The sequence below is a fragment of the Balaenoptera musculus genome, chromosome 3 (genome assembly GCF_009873245.2).
Source record: "Balaenoptera musculus isolate JJ_BM4_2016_0621 chromosome 3, mBalMus1.pri.v3, whole genome shotgun sequence".
NCBI lineage: Eukaryota > Metazoa > Chordata > Mammalia > Artiodactyla > Balaenopteridae > Balaenoptera > Balaenoptera musculus.
In genome coordinates, this window is record NC_045787.1 from 56,051,578 (window position 1) to 56,078,847 (window position 27,270).

General features: G+C 37.3%; 1 protein-coding gene across 2 annotated transcripts in view; it reads left to right on the forward strand.

The window, feature by feature from the left end:
- Positions 1-10,254, forward strand: part of FCHO2 (FCH and mu domain containing endocytic adaptor 2) — a 116,467-nt gene extending 106,213 nt beyond the window's left edge. The window contains exons 23-26 of one of the 2 annotated variants that reach the window (XM_036846399.1): positions 2,783-2,982; positions 3,731-3,795; positions 7,403-7,567; positions 7,885-10,254. In XM_036846399.1, the coding sequence (XP_036702294.1) occupies positions 2,783-2,982; positions 3,731-3,795; positions 7,403-7,567; positions 7,885-7,907 (453 nt within the window). In that variant the 3' untranslated portion in view covers positions 7,908-10,254. The remainder of the gene's footprint in view (positions 1-2,782; positions 2,983-3,730; positions 3,796-7,402; positions 7,568-7,884) is intronic. The other variant, XM_036846400.1, reaches the window with a different exon arrangement.
- The last annotated feature ends 17,016 nt before the right edge of the window (positions 10,255-27,270 follow it).

Consider the following 27,270-nt stretch of genomic DNA (forward strand, 5'->3'; position numbering starts at 1 on the left):
GTGTTTATAAGATGTTTGGTTAAAACACACAAACCCTTAAACAGAATCAGTATTTAATCTGAGGGAAAAGCATGTGTAATATTGTAAGATAGACCAAAAGGTTTACTCCAAAGAGCCCTTATAAATTAGAAATAAAAGATGAATAACTCAGCTAACTTACCGAAAGATGCTCCATGTCAGTAGTAATCAGAACAATGAATATTAAGACAACAATGAGATACCAGTTTTAGTCCTCATTAGATTGACAAAAATGAAAAAGACTGCTCTATTAGGAGAGGTGTGACCACTTATTGATAGGAGTACAAATTAATAGAACCTCTTAGAAGGTAACTCTGTTAGGTCATTGAGTATATGTAACCTTTAACTCAACAATTCCAGTTCCAGAAATCTGTTCTTTGGAAATCACACAAATTGAAGGGTGGGGGTGGTGGGGGGAAGGTAGAAAGGATATTCACTGCAGCATTGCTTGGAAACCACCTAAGTACACATCCACAGAGGAAGATATTGATTAAATTAATTACTGTGGCCATTTAAAAGAATGAGACAGATCTATGTTTGCATCCCTAGAAAGTTTGGAAGTACATGTACCATGATGTTAACAGTGGAGAGTAAGACTAACACCATACACAAAAATAAACTCAGAATGGATTTGAGACCTAAATGTAAGACTGGACACTATAAAACTCTTAGAGGAAAACATAGGAAGAACACTCTCTGACATAAATCACAGCAAGATCTTTTTTGATCCACCTCCTAGAGTAATGGAAATAAAAACAAAAATAAACAAATGGGACCTAATGAAACTTAAAAGCTTTTGCACAGCAAAGGAAACCATAAACAAGACGAAAAGACAACCCTCAAAATGGGAGAGAATATGTGCAAACGAATCAACGGACAAAGGATTAATCTCCAAAATATATAAACAGCTCATGTAGCTCAATATTAAAAAGACAAACAACACAATCCAAAAATGGGCAGAAGACCTAAATAGACATTTCTCCAAAGAAGACATACAAATGGCCAATAAGCACATGAAAAGCTACTCAACATCACTAATTATTAGAGAAATGCAAATCAAAACTACAATGAGGTATCACCTCACACCAGTTAGAATGGGCATCATCAGAAAATCTACAAACAATAAATGCTGGAGAGGGTGTGGAGAAAAGGGAACCCTCTTGCACTGTTGGTGGGAATGTAAACTGATACAGCCACTATGGAGGTTCCTTAAAAAACTAAAGGAGGTTCCTTTTAAGGTTCCCTAAAAAACTAAAAATAGAATTACCATATGACCCAGCAATCCCACTACTGGGCATATACCCAGAGAAAACCACAATTCAAAAAGACACATGCACCCCAGTGTTCATTGCAGCACTGTTTACAATAGCCAGGTCATGGAAGCAACCTAAATGCCCATCGACAGACAAATGGATAAAGAAGTCATGGTACATACATACAATGGAATATTACTCAGCCATAAAAAGGAACGAAATTGGGTCATCTGTAGAGACATGGATGGATCTAGAGACTCATACAGAGTGAAGTAAGTCAGAGAGAGAAAAAATATAAATATCGTATATTAATGCATATATGTGGAAGCTAGAAAAATGGTACAGATGAACCAGTTTGCAGGCAGAAATTGAGACACAGATGTAGAGAACAAATGTATGGACACCAAGGCAGGAAAGCGGTGGTGGGGGTGGTGGTGTGATGAATTGGGAGATTGGGATTGACATGTTTACACTGATGTGTGTAAAATTGATGACTAATAAGAACCTGCTGTATAAAAACATAAATAAAATAAAATTTAAAAATTAAAAAAAAAACAGTGGGGAATAAGAATGCCAAGAGATAAATTTCCTGTTTCATATATTTATGTCTTATTTGAATTTTTAATAGGGTAATTGTATTAAAATGGCTTATGTTTCTAGTAAATAAATACTTTAAAGAATAAAAAAGTGCTGCCACTTAACGTTGGCTTAAAGTTTATTCCAAGTATTTATTTATCATTCATTCAGCAAATATTTATTATTCAGTGCTTGCTAATTGCTGTGAGTAGCATAGAGAAATAGTAAACATAGTAAGTAAATAATGTATGTTGTGCTATGGAGAAAGGAAGGTCTGTAGGGTAAGGTAAGGAAGAGTGAAAATACAGTTTCCAATGTAAATTTAAACAGGATGATCAGAGTAGATCTCGTTGAAAAGGAGTAAGTCATTTGAGCAAGGAACTGAAGAATTGGAAGGAATTGCACCATTTACTGTGGTTCATGTGATTAAAATTAAACATTTCAAGTTGGAAGTATTCTAACTCCAGGCTTGCAAAACTGCGTGGCGATCCAGTTTTTCTAGCTGTTTTAAATCTCAATTCTTATAAAGAATCTTAGAACTCTATGTTGAATGTTGAGAGGTTCTCAAACATTACATGCATAAATAAGAATCACGTAACACGCTGATTTCTGTGCCCTGTACCTAAGCAGTTGAATCAGATCTTCATTTGGAAGGCAGCTATGCTAACCCCTGTACCACCAGTGTGCCTCCAGGTTTTCTGCATTTGGAGCCAGTGGAATGTGCATTTTAAACAAGCACCACAGAAATTTTGATGTAAAAAGTCCCAGGTCCACACTTAGGCCTTTGAGATGAGCCTGCTTCACTCCGCCTAGCAACAGACAACTCCCTCGTTATTTTTGAGTGTGTGAGCTCTTGTGTTCAAGTGTATGTCATTAACATGACTTGTTTACTTTTTTAGGTCAAAGGCAATTGTTTGTTTTTTCTCTCTTTAAAGGTATCATCAAATGGTATTCAGTCCACTCCTCTAAATCTTGCAACATATTGGAAATGTAGTGCTGGCACCACAGATCTTAGAGTGGATTATAAGTACAACCCGGAAGCTATGGTGGCACCAAGTGTGCTTTCCAACGTACAGGTGGTGGTACCAGTGGATGGAGGAGTCACAAACATGCAGTCCCTTCCCCCTGCAATATGGTAAATTAAGTAGATTTCTGAATTCCTACTAAGTTTCTGTTGCAATCCCTGAGTCTTAGAACCTCAGCTCTGAAAGTTGTCTTATAAGTTTAGTGTATTTTCCCAAAGAAACCATGCTATAAAAGGTACTGTACATTTTACTAGTCAAGCTATGGTAGCCGCAACCCAAAATAAACAAACTAGTCTTGCTGTCCCCACCCAGACTCGAATGATTCAATACAACTTTACCCTTAGGCAAAGTATGTAACTTCTCTAAACTTTCTTTTTTTTCGTTTTAAAAATAAAGATAATTATTATTTTATAGGATTAAGTATAGCATCTAGCATATCTATAGGAATACCTATCTGGTTAGTCTTTAGTATTAGTTTTTACATCTCTTAACTACCTCTCTTGTTCCCTCCATTAATATTAGTATAGACTCTAACCACTCTTCGTTTATATTAGCTTCACCGTTTAGTAATAAAACTGTGTTTTCCTTGAGTAATGAAGGTACTGGGTCACCTATGCATTGTTTTCCTTCCTCTGATCAGTAGAAATGAAAAGAGTTTACATAATTTGGTAAATATCCATTTATAAAGATAATAGTATTATATTTATATTACTCAAACACATTTTCACCAGGTGATACTATTCAAAGTAAATCTAGCACCATAGTTCTAGTGAAATATTTAAAATGTATTTAGTGAGTGTTCATTTATGTACAAGGTACTATACTAGACACATTATCTGAAAACATTTGTTCTTACAGGAATGCAGAACAGATGAAAGCCTTTTGGAAACTCTCTGGTATTTCAGAAAAATCAGAAAATAGAGGTAAGTGTGTGCATGTTTTTTTTTGTTGTTTATAATGTGATGTTAAAATGTTGTTTAAATGGATTTTTTAGGCATGTTTGTGGAAAATTTTCTCCTGGAATTTCATGCCTTCAGTTCTAAAACTGACCACTAGGTGGAAGTTAATACCTTTATAATAAGAATGGACCAGTTGAGATTCAGAACACATTTTTTTTCTTCTAGATTGAATATGCTTTCTCTGAGAAAAATAATGTTTTGCTATAGCTTTATAAATATTATGTAAATGCTTATGTTCATATGCTACCATTAAGAGAAGATACCTAAATAAAGTAAATTTATAGAAGTCTAGGTAACCTGATAATCGAAACTGAAAACTAATTGATACTAATTAACACACTCTTTAGCTCATTCTTGGGGTCCTCCTGGTCTCCCGGAAATCATGCAGAAGCTTCCAGGCCTTAAAAAGCCCCTCTGTCTTTTCTCTCTCAGGAGAACCTTACCTTGGTCATTTCCCCTTATTAAAACTAACCATCAACAGCCTTTAATTCTGTGATCATTATTTTAAGGAGAAGCAAGTTAATCGCCTCCTCCCACCATGTCTGCATCTGTGTTCCCAACGCAAAGAAAAAGTCTCTGCTAGTTAGTTGATCACTCCTAGTATATCCCCTAGCTCAATTTAGAATATAATTCCCAGGACAGTCAAGACTTTAACTTTTTTTTTTTTTTAATTTATTTATTTTTGGCTGCGTTGGGTCTTTGTTGCTGCGCACGGGCTTTCTCTAGTTGTGGCGAGCGGGGGATACTCTTCGTTGCGGTACGCGGACTTCTCATTGCGGTGGCTTCTCTTGTTGCGGAGCATGGGCTCTAGGCGCGCAGGCTTCAGTAGTTGCAGCATGCGGGCTCAGTAGTTGTGGCTCGCGGGCTCTAGAGCGCAGGCTCAGTAGTTGTGGTGCACGGGCTTAGTTGCTCCACAGCACATGGGATCTCCCCGGACCAGGGCTTGTCCCCTGCATTGGCGGGCAGATTCTTAACCAGTGTGCCACCAGGGAAGCCCGAGTCTTTAACATTTTATTTGCAGTTTCTCTTAATCAAAGGAGAGTTCTCCTGCCCTCTTTTGAATGCCTAATTAATCTCCAGTTACTTTTCCTATTAAGTAGGGTTTTTTGGCGTTTCAAGTTTTGCTCAGCTTTTTCCTTTTAAACATTTTAAGCATAATGTGATCAAAATGTAAAACATATCATCATTAGTTTTTCTCGTAGGTATTTCTGCATAAAAGTCCAGGAACATACCTCGTATTGTCTGTTGATTCAGACCTGCTGTGCTGAACCAGACTTTTACTACTAGAGAACAACACATTGTATGAAATACCCTAGCTAATCTCTAGTTCCTTTGTTCCTGTTTGGTACTTAAAGGTTGCCTATTTTCAGATGGTAAACTGTACTGATTTTTACTCTAACTGTATGGCTGTGGGAGACAAAACTGAGATTCCTAGTTGAAACTGGAAGTAAACCAGAAATGCTACTTGAATTGAGGGTTTACAACCAGTTAGCAAGGAAGAAAGGGTATATTTTCCCCATATTTAATGAACCAGTATTACTGTAAATATTTACCAAGAAGGGAGTTTGTTCTCTTAAAAATAAGATGCAAATTTTCTAACCAGCTATATTAATAGTTTCCCTCTGCTGTTCAGGTATCAGAGTGTCTATGTGAGGAAATGGAAACATCTTATAAATATGGTTCTGATTTGGTTAGTCAGCCTTTAAAAAAAAGATCTCCAAATTAGAATACTGTAAAACAGAAATCTATTTCTATTTTGCCTTTATGCCCAGAAGAGGGACAGGAAATAATTCTAAAGTTTAAGGATTGCCAAGGTGGCTGCTCTTGGCCTGTGGTGGAACTTTCACAGAATTGAGTTTTGCATATCAAGAACTGTAAAAGTTTAAGGAGGGCTTGGGCAAGCGTTAAGAATTATACAGCAATTCAGCTTCCCAATTGATCTGTGCCACCAGGTGCAATAGTATAGGATGGGTCATTGTTGTATTTTCTTCCAGATTTCTCTCTGTAGTGTTCAGCTTCTATACGGGGAATCACAGAATGTCACTCCTACTATCCAGCAATTCTCCTTTCCCCAGCCAGAAACCTGGGAATCCTCCTAGGCTCCTCCTCCTTTTCACCCCTTGATTTCAACTCCTAAATATCTTTCAAATTCATTCCTTTCTTTCCTTCCCCTTAGCCTAGTTCAGATCCCCTTTTCCTGTCACCTAGAGTCCTAGACTATTTTATTGACCTTAGGTGGTTTCCCTACCTTGCATCTTGTACCTTTCTGCCCTTCTACGATACTTATCTGAAATGTTTTGTCTTCCATATCTTTGGTGGCTCCTTACGGTTATTTCTTATGGTGGTTTGTAAAGATATTTAGAGCTTGTTCCTTGCTGCCAGTCTAGTCTCATCTTCTGCCACCCTCTTCCACCTGTACCCTCTTCTCCAGCTCTTCTGGTGTAGATGTAGTTCCCTTAAATGCGTCATGCTCTGTCAGGTCTCCCATCTCTGTACCTGTAGTTACCTTTGCCTGACATACAGGCCCATCATCCCCACACCATTTTATGTGCCCATAGCCTTTTTTTTTTTTAACAGCATTTATAATATTCGTAATTATTTACTATTTCTGCCTGAGTCATGTTGAATAAATGGTTATATTGAAAAGAAAGCCCCTCAGACATAATTGGCATGATGTTAGACCAGTTAAATTTTAAAACGAAGGGTGTTAGCATACTGTGTTTGTTTTTCTCTTTCTGACTTCACTCTGTATGACAGACTCTGGGTCCATCCACCTCACTACAAGTAACTCAATTTCATTTCTTTTTATGGCTGAGTAATATTCCATTGTATGTATGTGCCACATCTTCTTTATCCATTTATACACTACCAAATGTAAAATAGCTAGCTAGTGGGAAGCAGCTGCATAGCACAGGGAGATTAGCTCCATGCTTTGTGACCACCTAGAGGGGTGGGATAGGGAGGGTGGGAGGGAGACACAAGAGGGAGGGGATATGGGGATATATGTATATGTATAGCTGATTCACTTTGTTGTAAAGCAGAAACTAACACACCATTGTAAAGCAATTATACTCCAGTAAAGATGTTAAAATATATATATATATATATAGGGGGGGAAAAAAAAAGAAGGGTGAATACAGAATAGTAATGTTGATACAGCTCTTCCCAATCTTAGCTGTCTTAGCTTCTTTACCTCTCCTGCCCCATGATATGGTACTCAGCAGTCCTTTCCTTTTGACTTTATTCCCACTCATCCCTTCTAGGGCTTTCTTCTGAGCTGCCCTCAGACTTATCTTTTGACTCATTTTAACATGCATATAGCATAGGAATCTCAATAGTAAATACCTCTGAAGATTATTATTAAGTCAAAGAGAAGCATGGATGAAGATTACTTAACGAAAATTCAGATTCACTGAATAAAGTCTGATTTGAAAACAGGACATTGATTTGTTTGCTGTACACATTTCACGAATTTGGCATAGGACAAACACAGTTCAGCTTACTTGCTCATTTGCCTTTTTTGGTGTGAAATATATTATCCTGTGTAAGTTCTTTGTTCTTTTCCTTGTAGGTTCTGGGTCCCTCAGAGCAAAATTTGATCTTTCAGAAGGACCCAGTAAACCCACAACACTTGCAGTGCAATTCCTCAGCGAGGGAAGTACCCTCTCAGGAGTAGATATTGAACTTGTAGGCACTGGCTATAGGCTTTCCTTAGTAAAGAAGCGGTTTGCCACTGGTAAGTTGGGAGATTTCAAGCTTTATAATGTACATGGGAAACATTTGTATTCTAACATTTACTAAACGACTGTCAAGTAGTTTATAGTCTAAAGGCATGGAAATTTTTTCTTTGACCTTTGGTACAAGGTGCCAGATAGAGACACACCTGGGAGAGAGAGTACTCATGGTCAGTATAGCTGAACACCTGTGATCTGATTCTAATGTATTGTAAACAGCAGATGGGAACTGGGGTTTGTATCTGTAACCACAGTGAAAATATTCTCCTTCGAGTTCATTTGAAATTATAATTGCAAAGGTCTGCTTGGTGTTTTTCAGGACGATACTTGGCAGATTGTTGATGGACCTGGGAAAGTGGTTGGCTCAAGGGAGTAGTACAAACCTGCCATTCTGCATTATCTGTTCTTTCCAAACACTATTCTAACTTGTATTATGTCTTTAAGAGCTGACTACAAACATTAAATTGCACTTTTGAAGTGAGTCATCGAAAGAAATAGCACTGAAATGATTTTCAACGCTGTAAATGATCAACTGCAATATTCAGGAAACACATTTATTCAGATTCTCAGTAAAATGAAGTTTTTATAGGCTGAAATTTTAAATTATCTTCAGTGTCTGTGGTTATAGTGTAATATCAGGCCTGAAATTTCAGGAGAGCAAGCACAAAATAATTTAGCTTTCCATAAGTTTTTAGAGTCAGAGATAATTTTGAAATTTTATAAGTTTTGATATTGAATGGATACAGACAGAATGTGAATTCTAAGTTTTGGATAATGTTCATTTATAACACTCAATCAAATTGAGTTTTGTGCCATAAAGTAATCAGACCAGAGTCCAAGGTGTTTGCAAAATCTATAATTTGATTCTCATATAAACATATTAATAAAGTGTAAATGGTGTTTTGTATGATTTTTTTTTAATCCTCAAGTGCAATGTGTTTTAAAATAAGCTTGCAAAAGACGGCAGAGAAATTTACTTCTGCAGTTAACTTTATAGAAGTTGTGATTGTTTTGAAGAATTAATGCTGTAGATTTAATTTATTTTTATATGGATTGCATAATGTGTGCCTTGTAAAACAATAACAAAACCCAGAAATGTGCCTATCTAGTTTGTGTTCATTAATGTGCCTCACTTTTTCCTAACAGTCTGGATCTTCTATTCAGAATCTTAGAGTAGTCAAGGATTTTTACAAGATAATTGCAATTTTCATAAATACCTTTGGCCGCAATTGGGAAGGGAGTTCAGAATAACTAAAGGACAATTTATACTCAAGAACCCTGGCTCGCTTCTTTAGTGATACACTGTAGCCACTAGAGAAATAACTAATGGCATATGTTTACAGGGGAAAAAATTACCTTCAGATATTCCACCTTAACCTCATCAGAAAGTTCTGCAAAACTGTAATGATAAATTGGTAACTGGTATTTTAACTCTCAATTTAACATTTCCCTTCACTCTATTATTGGAAATCTGTACATTTATTTCCTGAATGTGTTGTGAGCATGAATTTTGTAGTAGTTTGTGAGGAACACACTTTAGAAAAGATTAGTTTTGGCATTTTCAACAATTGGAAAAATTACCAATTTGTATGTTCTTGTTCTTACTTAATTGCCACCTGCTAAAAATAGGGAAATTATTTGAAATGATGGATTGGGTTAAGCATTTCTTAATATTACTAATATTAAATAGTAAATATCCTAACTTTATAGCAAATCCTGATTAATTGAAGGAATTAAATATTTTGGACACAGTTTCATAATTTACAAATGGGAAATTTATTTGTAAGTACCAGTGTCCTGCATTTTGCATAGAAGTAATAAAATGTGTTATATATGATAATTTATATAAAACCACTAATTGTTCTGTTAAGCTTTCCAGAAAATAAAACCCCTCCTACTAGACATTTATATAACATCTTGCTATATTAAATACAGCAGAAAATCTACTCATTAGTAATATATATAACACAATATGTGCTTAATATATCCATGTTAGCCCAATTCTAAATTTAGATTTGACTAAAGCAATACATAAGAGAATTCGCTAAAATTTTCATCTTTACTAAATAGTGGACAAAATTAGAATTTCTAACTTATATTGTACTCTATTAAATGCCAATTACAGTCCCTTACTGGAATCTTAACTGTAACTGCTTTGCAGTCAAACTGCTTTTATTGGGCAGTTAATATTTTATTGTTGGAATTCAGACACCATTATACTCACCATGTCTGTTTTTAATCAAGTATTACCTTACAATGTACAAACTAGTGAAATGGTTAAACTTCTGCACTTTCCTAATTACCACAGTCTTCATACCAAGTGCTGATACATAAATTTGTATTGGGTGCAGGTTACAATTTTGAAGCCATATGAGTTTATATTGATTTTTTTCATTTAAAAATCCACTAATGGTGTAAAAAAGACCAATAGATTTTCAATCGGAAATGTATTTAGCAAGCTGGTTCTTGCTTATGTATAGTGATAAACTTTGTAGCTGCCTCTTTAACCAAGAACTTGTAAACACAGAACTCTAACAAATGTGAGTTTTTAAGAATTGTTATTTACTACTTTGAGTTGTAATTAGAACAATGCAAATCTTACAAAATTTTGTAAATATTTTTGATTTTTTCATAAAAATGTAAATTTTACATAAAAGTTGTGCTCTTAATAAACATGTAATATATAATTTATCAGTTGGTTTGTGTGTTTTTGTACTCTTGTTTATAGTAATAATAGCTACATCATAGACTTTAGGACAAGGCAAGCTAGGTAAGCAATGGATAATTGGTGTTGAACTTTGTATCACCATTTAGACAGGCATATAGATTGGTCTGTTACTTAGTTTTAACTGATTGTATAGGAAAACTTCATTTGGACTATAACCCAGAAGTATAGAAATTGTTTAATAGGGATTATTTTTATTTGTTTCTAAATATACTTAAATTGATGTTAAACTTTAGCAAAGACTTTCCTCCTGACAAGTTGCTTAGGAACACAGCGTTACACGGTTTTAAAACCATACTCTTTCAAGGAGGTAATCAGGAACATCAAGCCTCTCAAAAACCAGTGGATTTAGAAAGGAGCAAAAAAAAAGGAATTGGAAAAAAGATTTCATCCTAAATATTGAAAATTTTGCTAAATCTGTGTCATGAAAAGGAGCAGTTTAGTTAATCTAGGTCAGGTTGGGGAACCTACGTACCAAACAGGTAGCACTCTTACCACTCGTACCATAGGCTCATCTTTTTTCTTCATTATTCTGTTTCCACTTCCCCTGCTCCCACCTGTTCAGAGTGAGTGATGCTAGCTGCTGTGATAAATAAGATCCCGGGAACTTAACACTGTAAACTAGTATGTCGCTCATGTCACGGTTCTAAGGAGGTTGGAGGAGGAGCTCTGCTCCATACAGTAATTCAAGGACACAGGCTCCCTCCATTTTTGTGACTCTGCTCAAAATCCTCTCCATTTGGCTGGTGGATGGGGAAGGAAGGAAACTGGGAGTTTATGGGCCAGGCGCAGAGCTGGTCATGACCTGTGTTCACATTCCTCTAGCCAGAACTTGATCTGTGCTTCCAACTAACTAACTGCAAGGAAAGATGGGAAATACATAGTGTGGCTGTGTGCCTAGGAGGAAAAGAAAGCATATTTTGACAAACACAGTAATCCTCTGGCACGCATCCTGCCCTTTCTCCATTTGGTCATCTTTCGTTATTCCTTCTCCTAAATGTGCGTTTAATGGTGTCTGTGGCTTTCAGTACTAAAGGTTCATTCCATCATCTCTTGCTATATGTACGTATTTTACCCCTATTTTAAAATATATCTGATTATTTCCATATTTCCTCTAATCATGATATTTATGATTATTTATGATAACTCAGAAACCACTGCGTATCTTTAGCATGCAGTGTTTCATCTGTCAGTAATTTTTTAACTGCAGGTAACAGAAAACAAAACTAAGAATGGTTTAAACGGATAAAGACAAGTTTTTTTCCACATCACGAAGTCTGCAAGTTTATCTGTTGCTGGTATTGGACAGAACAAGTGATTCTTTTGGCTTTTTCCTTATGGTTGCAATATGGCTGCCACAGCTTCCAACTACATATTTACATCCAGAGCTGGGAAGAGGGCAGTTCCAGGTGTATCTGTCCTTTTTGTCAGGAGATTTAAAGCTTTTCCAGCACATTTCTGCTTACTTCCTATTGGCCAGAATTGTGTAAGAGGCAGAGAAAGCAAGTAGCCTTTATTTTTAAGTGAGTAAAGGTGAGGGGGCTGGGAATGACCGAAGGTGAACTGGCCAGCAGGTCAGCCACCAGATTTCTGACTAGTACAGGCGTATTTCCTTATAGCATATTTCCAATTAAATCTCTGCACTTAGCCCAATCAATTTATTTGACAATTTTAACCCAGCAATGAGCAGGGTGAACTTGAGAAAGTATTCTAAGTCTTCTCTATCTTTAGAAGAGTGAATCAGTGTAACTTTTCTAGAGAGCAGTTTGAATTCAAAACCTTTAAAAACCTTATTTATCATTTAAACTAGTAATTCATCACTGTTGGGAATTTGTCATAAGAAAATAGTGAGACAAGAAAGCAAAGATGTGTTTATTATATGAAAAAATTGGAAGGATTAAATGAGTTGATAGCTCCCATATAGTGATATACTATGTAGGTATTTAAAATAATCATGAATAAACAACAAGGTCCTACTGTACAGCACACGGAATACCTGTAATAAACCATAATGGAAAAGAATATGAAAATATGTGTATATATGTATAACTGAATCACTTTGCTCTACACGAGAAACTAACACAACATTGTAAGTCAACTTCAATTAATTAACTAAAATAATCATGAAGGTTTATAGTCATTGATACGGAATATTGCCATGACATTGTTAGATGGTAAAAGGTAATTCTTTTTTGTTTTAAAGTGCATACACCTAAAGCAAAAACCTTTGTAAAAAATATGCACCAAGTTGTAATTTCTGGGTGATGGGATTTTTACTTTCCACAGGATGTTTAGTGTCCAAATTTCACTTTATTTTTTATAATGGGTAGGTATTACATTTACAATAAAAACTTTCTATTTTGAAAAATAGTTTTAGAAATAGAGTGCAAGATGAACTTTATGTTGATGTAAATAATGTACAAGGATCTCTTTACATGAGAGTCTTCCCATTTTGATCACTGCCTTAGCCTTCCACTTGGTTCTACCAATATAACTACTTTGTTTTGTATTGCTTATTAATGTATGGAAGTAGATTTCTGCTCTACTTTTTTCCTTTTTTTTTTTTTGGTCTCAAAGCTCAATGCCCTGATTTCTTTTGCCCAAATGAATACAGTATCAATTCTTTTTTCTGTCCAAATTAATCTCTTTTAAAAAGTATGATCCAGAAAAGGGACAGAGGAAATGTGTACATATGATGTGGTTGAGGCTGTCTTCAGGGTAGCTTTTGGCAAAATTAAGAGCCTTTTTTTTGTTTGTTTTTTTTAAACTTTGGGTTTATTTATTTATTTATTTATTTATTTATGTCTGTGTTGGGTCTTCGTTTCTGTGCGAGGGCTTTCTCTAGTTGCGGCCAGTGGGGGCCACTTTTCATCACGGTGCGCGGGCCTCTCATTATCACGGCCTCTCTTATTGCAGAGCACAGGCTCCAGACGCGCAGGCTCAGTAATTGTGGCTCACGGGCCCAGCTGCTCCGCGGCATGTGGGATCTTCCCAGACCAGGGCTCGAACCCGTGTCCCCTGCATTGGCAGGCGGATTCTCAACCACTGCGCCACCAGGGAAGCCCGAGCCTTTTAAATTTCAGAAACTTGGATGTTACCGCCTCAATATCATCCCAATAAATAAGGTGGCATATAAGCTCTAGTATTTTCTATCCTAATTCTAGCAATTATCTCAGTAGTTCATATATCAAAGCATAGTATTCTGACCCCTCAGCCAATGCTTCTTCTGACTACTAGTAGCAGACCTACTAACATTAGCATGAGTTGGAGGACAACCATTTAAACACCCATTTATCATTGGTCAACTAGCATCAATCTTTTATTTTCTTATTCTTTACTTACACTACTCACAACCTTAACTGGAAATAATCTTCTAAAATGAAGAGTGTTTGTAGTTTATCACTCTGGTCTTATAAACCAGAAAAGGAGAAAAACCTCCCTACAACATCAAGGAAGAAGCTCCAACTCCGCCATCAGAAATTCTACCTAAACTATTCCCTGAAAGTTGCACATAAACAGTAAGATATTATTTTTACATGCTATGTCAGTATTAAAAACAAATTCTAGAGGATCCCATTGCTGTGTACTTTGTATATTAAATGACCTGCCCCATTACAATGTATTAGTACATACATACTTGATTGTATGATACATTGTATATATAATCATACACTGTTTACTCCATGTGTATGAGTACAAACTATGAATATTATATGATTACATAGAACAAAATATTGTACACATTCCATTAAGTCACATCAACTCTAATCACCATACTTATCACAACCAAAGACTTTCCTTAATCCCAAGCTTTGAGAAATAGGCAGCTCATCCCACAAACATGCCCCTTTTCTTGCTCTGGGCCCATAACATGGGGGTTTCTAGAACTGAACTGTATGTGGCATCTGGTTCTTGCTTCAGGACCATCTCACCTAAAATCTCTCAAGCTTTCCTCTTAAATAAGACATCCTGATGGACTAATGACTAATCAGCGCATGTGCACACATAACTGTGGTGTCATACATTTGATATTTTTAAATTTGGGGGCATGCTGTGACCCAGCTATGGCCATCTGAGGCCTTAACACAGTCAACACCTAGCTGAGCCTATACTGAATATTATTTTACAGCATCAACGACCATAAGGTATTAGTGCTTAAAATACATAAGAAAATTGATAAACACGTGTACATTCACATGTCCAAATAAAAATTAGCAAACTCCCCTTAGCCCCTGTAGACCTCAAAGCGTATATATTTAAGACCAATCTTGACATTTCCAAAACAAGATTAAAATATAACAGTACACAAAAGCCTACTTTCCCTCATTCTATAAGAAATATCTAAATCACAAATTAAGATATATTTTAGCCAAGATTTTTAACAAAATGAAAATTTCAAACACCAAAAATTCTGACTTTAAACCTATGGACTAGAAAAACTTACTCCCTCTCCAGTAGTTTAAAATACTTCTACTAAACACTAGCATGCTACTTAAAATTCACAAAATTTTGATGGGCAGGGATCCCCTTATATCTAGCTTGTTACTATAACTTAATTAATAAAGCAAGGCACTAAAAATGCCTAGATGAGTTTACTAAGTCCATAAACACATGGGTTTGGTCCCAGTCTTTCTATTAATTCTTAATAAAATTACACATGCAAGTATTCCACATCCAAGTGAGAAAGCCCTCTGGATCACCAGTGATTAAAAGGAGCAGGCATCAGGCACATTAACAAGTAGCTCATGACGCCTAGATTAACCACACCCTGCAGAAAACAGCAGTGATAAAAATTAAGCCAGAAACAAAAGTTTGACTAATTTATACTAACTCACTAGAGTTGGGAAATTTCATGCCAGCCACCAAGGTCATATGATTAACTCAAATTAATAAAATTTTCAGTATAAAGTATGTTAAAGATATTCTTATAATAAAGTTAAATTTTAATTAGGCTGTAAAAAGCTGCAGCTAAAATAAACTACAAAAATGACTTTAATATTCCTGATTACACGATAGCTAAGACTCATACTGGGATCCAATACTCCATTATGCTTAGCCCTAAACCCAAACAATTAGAACAAAATTATATGCCAGAGTACTACTTGCAATAGCGTAAAACTCAAAGGACTTGGTGGTGTTTTTTATCCCTCTAGAGGAGCCTTTTCTATAATCTATCGATATAAAGCCTGATAAACCTCACCATTCCTTGCTAATACAGACTATCGCCATCTTCAGCAAACCCTAAAAAGGAGGCATAGTAAGCACAAACAACATAAAACTATTAGTTCAAGGTGTAGGCAGCCTATGGGGTAGAAAGAAATGGGCTACATTTTCTACTTTAAGAACGTTAGATTTTACACAAAATTATTTATAAAATTAAAAACTAAAGGAGGATTTAGCAGTAAATTTAAAAATAGGCTTAATTGAGTTAGGCCATGAAGCATGCACACATAGATGGTCACGCTCCTCAAATACCGAAACCTATGTATACAACTTATTTATAACTATTTAACATCTAAGAGGAGACAGGTCAGTCAGAGGTAAGCATACTGGAAAGTGCTTGGACAGATCTAAGTGTAGCTTAAAATCATGTAGTTTACACCCACTAGATTTTCATCTTAAATGACCACGTTGAACCAAAACTAGCCCAAACTAATCGAGCTCAATTATAGTATATAAATTAAACATTTATTTACAAACAAAAGTATAGGCGATAGAGACTTTAACTAGTGCTATAGACAGAGTACCATAAGGGAATGGTGAAAGAAGTATTTAAATTATTAAATAGCAAAGTTTACGCCTTTTACTTTTTGCATAGTGATTTAACTAGAACAATTTAAGGAAAAGAAGTCAAATGCCCCGAAGTAAGATGAAACCTATGAACAGTTTTTAAAGAACAAACTCATCTATGTAGCAGAATTATGAGATTTGTAGACAGGGGCGAACAGCCTAATGAGCCTGGTGATAGTTGGTTATCCAGTACAGAATGTTGGTTCAACTTTAAGTTTACCTAAGAAACAATTCTAACATAAATTTAAATATTAATCTAAATAGGTAGAGCCCTTTACATACAGGATACAGACTTCCTTAGAAGGAAGTTATATTAATAATATTGTTATCAATATTATTAATATCATAGTTATTGTCATATTAATATCATAGTTGGCCTAAAAGCAGCCACCAAATAAGAAAGCATTTAAGTCCAACAGTTTACTTATCTTAATTCCAGTAATAAAAACAAACTCCTAACGTAATACTGGATCAATCTATCAACAGAAGCAATACTGTTAATATGAATAACAAGAATTATTTCTCCTCACATAAGATTATATCAGAATGGATAATCACTGATAGTTAAATATAAATTTAACCTAATAATTATTTATTAAATCAGTTGTTAACCCAACACAGGTATGCGCTTAAGGAAACATTTTAAAAAGTAAAAGGAGGGCTTCCCTGGTGGCACAGTGGTTGAGAATCTGCCTGCTAATGCAGGGACACGGGTTCGAGCCCTGGTCTGGGAAGATCCCACATGCCGCGGAGCAACTAGGCCCGTGAGCCACAACTACTGAGCCTGCGCGTCTGGAGCCTGTGCTCCGCAACAAGAGAGGCCGCGATAGTGAGAGGCCCGCGCACCGCGATGAAGAGTGGCCCCCGCTTGCCACAACTAGAGAAAGCCCTCGCACAGAAACGAAGACCCAACACAGCCAAAAATTTAAAAAATAAAATTAAAAGTAATCAAAAAGAGAGAGTTAATAAAAAAGGATAATTTGAGTTCATTTAAAAAAAAAAAAGTAAAAGGAACTCGCAAACACAAACCTTGCCTGTTTACCAAAACTATCACCTCTAGCATTTCTAGTATTAGAGGCACTGACTGCTCTGTGACAAATGTTTAATAGCCACTATGGTATCCAGACCACGCGAAGGTAACTTAATCATTTGTTCTTTAAATATGGACTTGAATGAACGGCCACACGAGGGTTTTACTCTTACTTTTTTTTTTCTTTTTTATTGAAGTATAGTTGATTTACGATATTGTGCCAATCTTTGCTGTAGAACAAAGGGACTCAGTTTTTCACATATATACATTTTTTAAAATATTCTTTTCCATTATGGTTTATCCCAGGAGATTGGAGATATTTCCCTGTGCTATACAGTAGGACCTTGTTGTTTATCCATTCAAACAGAAATGAAAAGAAAGCGGGAGTTGCAATGTATTTTACTTTTTAATTAGAGAAATTGACTTTCCTTTGAAGAAGCGTGATGACAGAATAAGACGATAAGACGCTATGGAGCTCTAATTTAGTCCAATGCCCCCTCCCCCAAAATTAATGAAATCAAGGGATAACAAAACTTTAAATGGACTAAAATTTTGGTTGGGGTGACCTCGGAGAGTAAAACAAGTGATTAAAACCTAGACCAACTAATCAAAATATTTTATCATCTATTGATCCAAAAGCTTCATTAATGGAACGAGTTACCCTAGGGATAACAGCATAATCCTATTCTGGAGTTCATATCAACAGTAGGGTTTACAACCTCATTAAATCAGGACATCCCAATGGTGTAACCACTATTAATGGGTCATTTGTTCAATGATTAAAGTCCTACGTGATCTGAGTTCAGACCGAAGTAACCCAGATCAATTGCTATATATTTCATATTTCTCCCAGTATGAAAGGACAAGAGAAATCAGGCCTACTTTACAAAACTAACGGATGACATAATCTTAATCTTAATTAATTTACACCAGCCCTGCCCAAGAACAGGGTTTGTTAGGTGGCAGAGCCCGGTAATTGCATAAAACTTAAACCTTTATAACCAGAGATTTAACTTCTCTCCTTAACAATTTGGTTATAATCAACATTCTTTTATTAATCATCCCCATTCTACTTGCTACAGCATTCCTTATCCTAATCCAGTGAAAAGTACTGGGCTATATACAACTCTATGAAGGACCAAACATTGTTGGATGTGATGCCCTGCTCCAACCCATTGCCAATGCTGGCCAGCTAGTCATTAAAGAACCATTAACATCATCAATATCTATATTATTGCATCAGTCCTAGCCTCTACATTGGCCCTAACAATATGAATTCCTTTACCCACGCCATATCCATCAATCAATAGAAACCTAGGCATACTATTTATATTAGCTGTATTATAGTCTCTCGTCAGGTTGAACCTCAGATTCAAACTATGCAGTAATTGGGACCCTATGAGCAATAGTGCAAACAATTTCATATGAAGTAACACTAGCAATCATTCTATCATCAGTTATATTAATTAATGGATCATTTACCCTCTCAACGTTAATCACTACTCAAGAATACTTATGTCTAATTTTTCCATCTTGGCCACTGACCATGATATGATTTCTCTCAATCCTAGCAGAAACCAACCAAGCTCCATTCGACCTAACAGAAAGAGAATCAGAACTTGTCTCTGGCTTCAATGTTGAGTATGCAGCAGGCCCATTTGCCCTATTCTTCCTAGCAGAATATGCCAACATTATTATAATAAATATTTTTTACAACAATTCTGTTCCTATGTACCAGAACTATACTCAATTTTATTATCAAAATCATCTTCCTATCCTTTTTTCCCTATGAATACAAGCATCCTATCCACAATTCCAATAGGACCAACTTATACATCTTCTATGAAAAACTTCCTACTACTAACACTAGCTGTTTGAATATGAAATATATCATTACTGATCATTATATCAAGCATCTCACTGAACATAATATGTCTGACAAAACAGTTACTTTGATGGAGTAAATTATAGAGGTTTAAATCCTCTTATTTCTAGTATTAAGGAATTGCACCTACTCTTAAGAATTCAAAAATTTCCATGCTACCATATTACACCATATTCTATAGTAAGGTCAGTTAAGTAAGCTATCAGGCCCATACCCTGAAAATGTTGGTTTATATCCTTCCCATACTAATAAATCCCCTATTTTTATTATCATTTCACTATCATTTCAGGAACTACAGTTGTTATGACAAGCTCACATGGATTAATAATCTGAATTGGCTTTGAAATCAACATATTAGCTATTATTCTAGTTTTAATTAAAAAATTCAACCCACGAGTCAAAGAAGCATCCACTAAATATTTTTTGACACAAGCCATCACATCTATACTTGTTAATCTAATATATTCTGGCCAATGAACAATTATAAAAGTGTTTATAATCCAACAGCATCCTTTATCACAACAGCCCTTGTCATAAAACTTGGACTTTTCCCCATTCCACTTTTGAATGCCCGAAGCTCCACTAATATCTGTCCTAATTTTATTAACATTACAGAAACTTGTACCACTATCAATTTTATATTGAGTTTCATCATCCATTAATCTAAACATGTTACTAATTAGAGCTATATTTTTTTTAATCAATCATAGTAGGAGGATGAAGAAGTCTTAACCAAACCCCACTACAAAAAATCAGCCTACTCATCAATTGGTTACATAGGTTGTATAACAGCTGTTATAGTTTATAACCAACTATAATAATCCTATACTTATATAATAAGAACACTCATTACATTATTTATATATAATTCATCCACCACAATGCTATCCCTCTCCTAATTTATTAAACACCCTTAATTGCTATAATTATTCTCACTATTACATTATCATTAGGAGGCCTCCCACCACTTTCAGGGTTTTTACCTAAATGAATGATTACTCAAGAAATAACAAAAAATAATATTTTACCAACATTAACAGCTATCATAGCACTACTCAATCTATATATGATTAATCTGCTCTAAATCACTAACCACAACCCCGTCAATAAATAACATGAAATAAAATGACAATATGAAAACATGAAATGAATAATACTTTTACCACCACTAATCATAATATCAACAGTGTTTCTTCCCTTATCATCAGTATTATCAGTACTGGATTAGGAATTTAGGTTAGCACAGACCAAGAGACTTCAAAGTCCTAAGCAAGTATTATTTACTGAATTCCTGAAAATAAGGATTGCAAGACTTTATCTTACATCAACTGGATGCAAATCACACTCTTTTATTAAACTAGATTCTTACTAGATTTGATGGGCTTTCATCCCACAGAATTTTATTTAACAGCTAAATACTCTAGTCAGTTGGTTTCAATCTACTCTCTCCATTCAGTTCTAGCAGCCAGAATCACTTTATTGTTAATAACCACAATCTATTCATCTTTCTTTGATCCTGAAGGTGGAGGTGATCCAATTTTATATCAACATTTATTCTGATTTCTTTGGCCACCCAGATTTTTACATCCTTCTTTTACCTGGCTTCAGGATGATATCATATACCATCAAATATTATTTGGGAAAAAAAGAACCTTTGGGGTATATAGGAATAGTCTGAGCCATAATGTCTTCCCAGGCTTTCTCATATGAGCTCAACACATGTTCAGAGTAGGAATAGATGTTGATATGAGCATGTATTACATCAGCTACTCTAATTACTGCCATCCCCATAGGAGTAAAAGTATTTAGTTGATTAGCAACTAATGGAGGTGATAATAAAATGATCACCAGCCATATTATGAGCCTTAGGTTTTATTTTCTTATTTACAGTAGGTTTAATGGAAATTGTCCTAGCTAATTCATCCTTAGACAGTGTTTTTCATGATACATGCTATGCAGCAGGACACTTTCACTACATCTTATCAATAGAAGCAGTATTCACCATTATAAGAGGCTTTGTCCACTGATTTTCGTTATTTGTAGGCTATAGACTCAACTCAACCTGAGCAAAGCTTCATTTTACAATTAAATTTGTAAGCATTAATATAAATCTCTTTCCACAACATTTTCTTGGCCTTTCAGGACTACCACGATGTTACTCTGAATATACAGATGCGTACACAACATGAACTACCATCTCATCCATAGGTTCATTTCATTAACAGCAGTAATACCAGTAATTTTTATAATACGACAAGCTTTCGCATCTAAACAAGAAGTATCAGTAGTGGAGTTAACAACTTCCAATCTTAAGTGATTGCATGGATATTTCCCCCACCATATCATACATTTGAAGAACCTACTTACATAAATTTAAGAAAGGAAGGAATCGAAACTTCTCCAACTGGTTTCAAGCCAACTTCATAACCATTGTGTCTTTCTCAATAAGTGAGATATTAGTAAAAATTACATAACTTTGTCAAATTAAATTATGGGTTCAAACCTTTTACATCTCTATGCCATATCCATTCCAACTAAGCTTGCAAGATGCAACATTGTCTGTTATAGAAGAACTTTTACATTTTCATGATTATACACTTATAATTGCTTTCCCAGTTAGTTCTTTGGTTATTTACATCATTTCATCACTACTAACAACTAAACTAACTCACACAAGTACAATAGATGCACAAGAGGTAGAAACAGTTTGAACTATTCTAGCTGCTATTATTCTAATTTTAAGTGCTCTACCATCGTTACAAATTCTTTATATAATCGTTGAAATTAATAATCCTTTCCTAACTGAAAAAACTTTAGTGACCAATGATAATGAAGCTGTGAATACACAAAATATGAAGTGCTAAATTTTGATTCCTATATAATTCCTACAACGGATCTAAAACCAGAAGAACTACAACTACTACAAATATATAATGGATCAGTCTCACCTACAGAAATAACAGTCCAAATACTAATTTCACCCGAAAACATCCTACACTCACGAGCTATTTCCTCCGTAGGCCTCAAGACAGATGCTATTGCAGGGCACCTTAAACAACCCTAATTCTACATGACCAGGCTCATACTGTGGACAACATTCAGAAATTTGGGGGTTATGTCATAACCTCATGCCTATTGACCTCGAATTAATCCCACTAAAATATTTCAAAAATGATCGACATCAAATTATAAAATCATTAAGAAGCTAAATAGCATAAACCTTTTAAGTTAAAGACTGAGAATTTTAACCTTCCCTTAAGGATATTCCACAACTAGATACATTAACATGATTCATCACTATTATAATTATAGTACTATTTATTATATTTCAGTTAAAACTTTCAAAACATTCTTATTTTTCAACTCAGAATTGAAAACAAAACATCAAAACATTACACCTCTTGAGAAACAAAATGAACAAAGATTTATTCACCTCTTTCACTACCCAAACAATAACAGGATTACCTATTGTTATTCCAATAGTTTCCCAAGTGTTTTATTTCCCATACCTCACCAACTAATTAATAACCGCGTAATTTCTATCCAACAATGACGAATTCAACTTACATCAAAACAAATAATGGCCATCTGAAGCAGCACAACTTTCGCCATTGAGGCAGCTCTGCCACTGGGAAAAAAGCGCTGGGACCCTTCCAAATGAGGGTTCTTGTAAGCGCAGGGCTCCTCTAAGTGGGCAGGGCCTGGGATTCACTACATGATAAGCATGAGTTTGGTGGGTCACTCTGCATTATCATGCAAGTAAAGGTGATCCCTAATACATCACTTATCAATATTTTATTTATTGGCTCAAAAAATCTACTAAGCCTTCTACCACATTCATTTACACCTGCTACACAGCTCTCAATAAATCTAGGAATCGCCATTCCCTTATGAGCAGGAACAGTAATTACCGGCTTCCCCCACAAAACAGAAGCATCTTTATAGCCCATTTCCTGCCCCAAGGGACAACCATCCCACTCAGTCCTATATTAGTAACTATCTAAACCATTAGGCTGTTTATTCAACCAACAGCCTTAGCTGTATACCTAACAGCCAGCACTACTGCTGGCCACCTGTTAATTCATTTAATTGGAAGAGCAAGAGGTAATAAGTGTTAGCCCTACTACGGCTTTTATCACATTTATTATTTTGATCTTGTTTACTTTTCTTGAATTCTCAATAGCTTTGATTCAAGTTTATGTATTTAACTACTAGGAAGCCTTTACTTGCATGATAATACTTAATGACCCACCAAACTCATGCATATGGTATAGTAAACTCCAGTCCCTGCAATTTCCAGGAGCCCCGCACTTAAAGGAACCCTCAGTTGGAAGAGTCCTGGAGCTTTTTCCCCAGTACAGAGCTGCCTTGATGGCAAAAGTTGAGTTGTTTCCTGCCACCACCCCCCTTTCAAAGGACTTGACCCCATTCCCAGAGCCCCCTTTTCCTGAGGGACCCGTCAAGTCACCTCTTTCCCTCAGGACTTTGTCCTCCCTGGGCAAGGTTTCCCTCACTCTTTCTTACTCACCTCTAGCTGCCTCTTCAGTTCGTCTTCCCACTTCTCCTGGCTGGTCCTGAAATCTGTCTTCATCAACATGGAGACCTCGGGACTGTTTCTCTTTTGTTCTTTGTCATGAAAACAGCTGTGTGATCTTAGGGAAGCATTGCTTTCTCTGGGTCTCAGTTTCCTTGTGTGTAGGAAGAAAGGGCAGGTCAGATAGGATCAAGCTGTGTTCCAAAGGAGTCCAGCCCAAGATCTGTTTTACACATTGGGCCTTCCTGGTAGTCCATACTCAAGATTGAGCTTGAGTAAAGGGTTTGGGGCTGAAAAAAGACTTTCCACTCCTGAGCTCCAGGGCCCCTCCTGCCCCTCCGCCCTGTGAGGCGGCAGCAGAGTTGGGATTAGGAGTCCTCCGGAGCCTCTGCTCCTTTCTGTTCATGGTCTGCATGACTGGTGCCCTCTGTTTCTTTCCTGATACGGGTTCAAATTGTCAGCAGACAGGACTGAGGCCCCAGCCTGGATCTACCTGGCCCACCTTTCAAAGTCTCTGGACCAGCGAGGGTTTCTCTGCTGGGTGGGCTCCTGCCACCCCTCCCACGCCAGCAAGCGTTCTTCTCTTCCACGGCCTCAGGGTAGAGGCCGACAAGGAAAGTGATCATCTCCCCGCACTTTACAGACGAGGAAAGTAAGGCACAGAAAGATTAAACCAATTCCCCGACTCCTGCTCAGAGCCAGGATGAGACCGGGGTCTTCTAGGGCCCATCCATGTTCCTTTTATTAGCTCCAAAGAGAAACAAGTTTTACAAGTTTGCTTGATGTTCCCCAGCTGGTATCCCACCTAAGGGTTTTCACATGGGAAAAGACAATGGCTCCTAAATTGAAAAGGCCAGAAAGATCTAAGCAGTTTAAGAGACAGCTGAGGCAAGCAGGCCCCACTGGATAAGTATCTACCAGCGAGGGTGGAGAGAGAACGTCTGAAATGAAATTTATCTGTTTGCATAAGAGACACAGAAATGGCTCCTTCTGCAGGCCAGGGCCAAGACGAGAGGTGTTTTCCACCCCATCACCTTCAGTGTGTGCTACTCCCAGCTGAGCATGAGTTTCAGCGCCCCTGAGCCCACCTCCCCCTAAACTCAAACACCCGAGAGCAGCCTCCACGAGTCCCAGAGACATCCTCATGGAAGGGCACCTGGAGGTGCCGTGAGGCCTCCGCTGCCTCATTTTTAAGTCCCTCCCAGGAAAGGGAGTCCACGGCCTCCCTCAGTGACTCCTTCCGTGGCCCTTGTTTGACCTGCCAAGTCCGCTAAGGTCCGTGCAGGAGAGAGACGGCAGGCGGCTTTCTGTCAGGTTAGCTCTCCCTTTCCTCCGTTCATTCTTACACATCCTCCTCCCACAAGGGAGGAGAAAGACATACAAGACACATTGGTCTGGTCTTCAAGAACTCAAGTCAGGTGCAGGGGAGTGGGGTGGACAGGATTCTATACTACAGTGTGGCATCTGTCATTTCACTTTATATGGTTGTGTTATATGTCTTATGTAAACCAGCTTAAATCTTTGTTGAACTATATAGTGTGAATAAATCAGTTAAACTCTAAGTGTGTGTGTGTGTGTGGTGGACGGGAGGCTGGTTCCGTAGCGCCTCTCTTCCAAGTGTCATCACTGGTCTCTCATCTCATCTCATCACTGGTCTCTCTGCTGCCAGCTGCCCCCTCCACTTTCAACCTGTCTTACAAGCTATCACCTGCTAATGCACTGTTTCTAAACTTTCAATCGTTCTCCTTTGCCTATACAATTGAGTAAAAAAATCACGTCTGGCACGGAAGGATTTCCAAAGTATCATCCCTCTGACTTTTTCCAAGCAAATTTCTCTCACATTTCCCCTGACCTCGTGCAATTCTTTAGCCTAAACCAATCTGGTCATTGACTCCAAAGCGCTCTTCAAACCCCTGACCTTTGTCCATCACCATCTCTTGCTCCACCTGTGATGCCTGCCTCTCTCTCTCTCTCTCTCCCTCCCCCACTCCATTGCCAACATTCAAAACCCTACCCACCCAAGGAGATGCCTACTTTACAACAAATGCTGCCCTCTTCTCCCTTTCAAAACTGTCCCCAGACAGTGATGACAACGAGAAACAGAAATGCAAATTACCCCCTTGACAAAGCTAGAGGACACATATAACTCAAAATCACAAAACATAATAAAGAGTTATCAGTGCAATTACAGCCAAACAGAGAATGAGAATATCCTGGAGAGTCCTGCCGCTGAAGTGAGGGAAGGCTAGCTCCTCCCCCATCACCTCATTAGCAGGTGAAAGCAAATATCTCAAGTGGGAAGGGTGCCTTTGGGATTGTAAGTGCAACTCCCAAATAAAATTGATCATACGTGGTTCTCCAAAAGCAGGTGACGACCATTCGGAGGACAAAACTAAAGAACTATTTAGCAATGAGAACAAGCAAGTGCCTTGGCAGCAGGAGTTTCTCTGACCTGATTTGTCTCCAAGAATATGCGGGGAAGAAGGGTCAACTGTGGAATCACATGTACAAGCCGTATTTGCACAGAAGGCTCCGTCTGAGCTCTATAGTTGCAATCTTGGTTGGTTTGGGGGGAGTAAAGTATAAAAGAATGAACCCACACCCCTCACATCACGTCATAGGAGAATACTTGTTACAGTCTGGAGTGCAGGCCTTTCCTCTCTCCATACATAACTCCTAAAAATATCTTTCCCATGAAACACTCACCTTATCCAAATGAGAGTAATGATTTAAAATGTCTATGTTGGGACTTCGCTGGTGGCACAGTGGTTAAGAATCCACCTGCCAATGCAAGGGACACAGGTTCGAGCCCTGGTCCAGGAAGATCCCACATGTCGTGGAGCAACTAAGCCCGTGTGCCACAAGTACTGAGCCTGCGCTCTACAGCCCTCAAGCCACAACTACTGAGCCCACGTGCCACAACTACTGAAGCCCATGCGCCTAGAGCCTGTGCCCCACAACAAGAGAAGCCACCACAATCAGAGCTCGTGCACTGCAAGGTAGAGTAGCCCCTGCTCACCGCAAGTAGAGAAAGCCTGCGTGCAGCAATGAAGACCCAACGCAGTCAAAAATAAATAAATTAATTTAAAAAAATAAAAATAAAATGTCTCTGTAGTGATAGTTAAACAAAAAGGAGAGAGAACAAAATATTGAGAAGCATGATAGGAAAAACAAATAGCAGGTGAAGTATAGTCACCTGAAATAGGATTCCATGAAACACATTTGAGAAACATGAAAAATGAGACCAAATATAAAATTATGAATTTAGAAATTTGATGAAGCTATGACCTCCATAAAACAAGAGCATAATGAAGACAAGCAGGAGCTCATGGTAAGGCTAAGAAAGCAGGAAATGAAAGATGAACTGTCGCAGCTAAGGAGAGCAGTGGAGGAACGCGGAAGCCCAGCAACGAGGGACCAGTAAGAAGGAATTATTATTTATGTCACAAGCCATTCATGTAAATTCATATCTAGACTCAGCCTCATGAATTCCCAGGATTCTTGATCTGCTCTGCTTGGGTCGAGGACTGGCTGGCCTGTCTTCTGTCTTCCATCCTCAGAAGCTTTTTATCCAGTTTCCTTAGAACCATCAGATCTGGTTGGCTGACTGCTGGCCTAGCTCCTCCTCCATTGTCAGCTTTGACACAGGGGATCTCCTGGTTCTGTTTCATTTCCATCTCATCTCGTCTCATTCTTCATTCAGCAAATATTCATTGAGCACCTACCATGGTTCTACCCTGG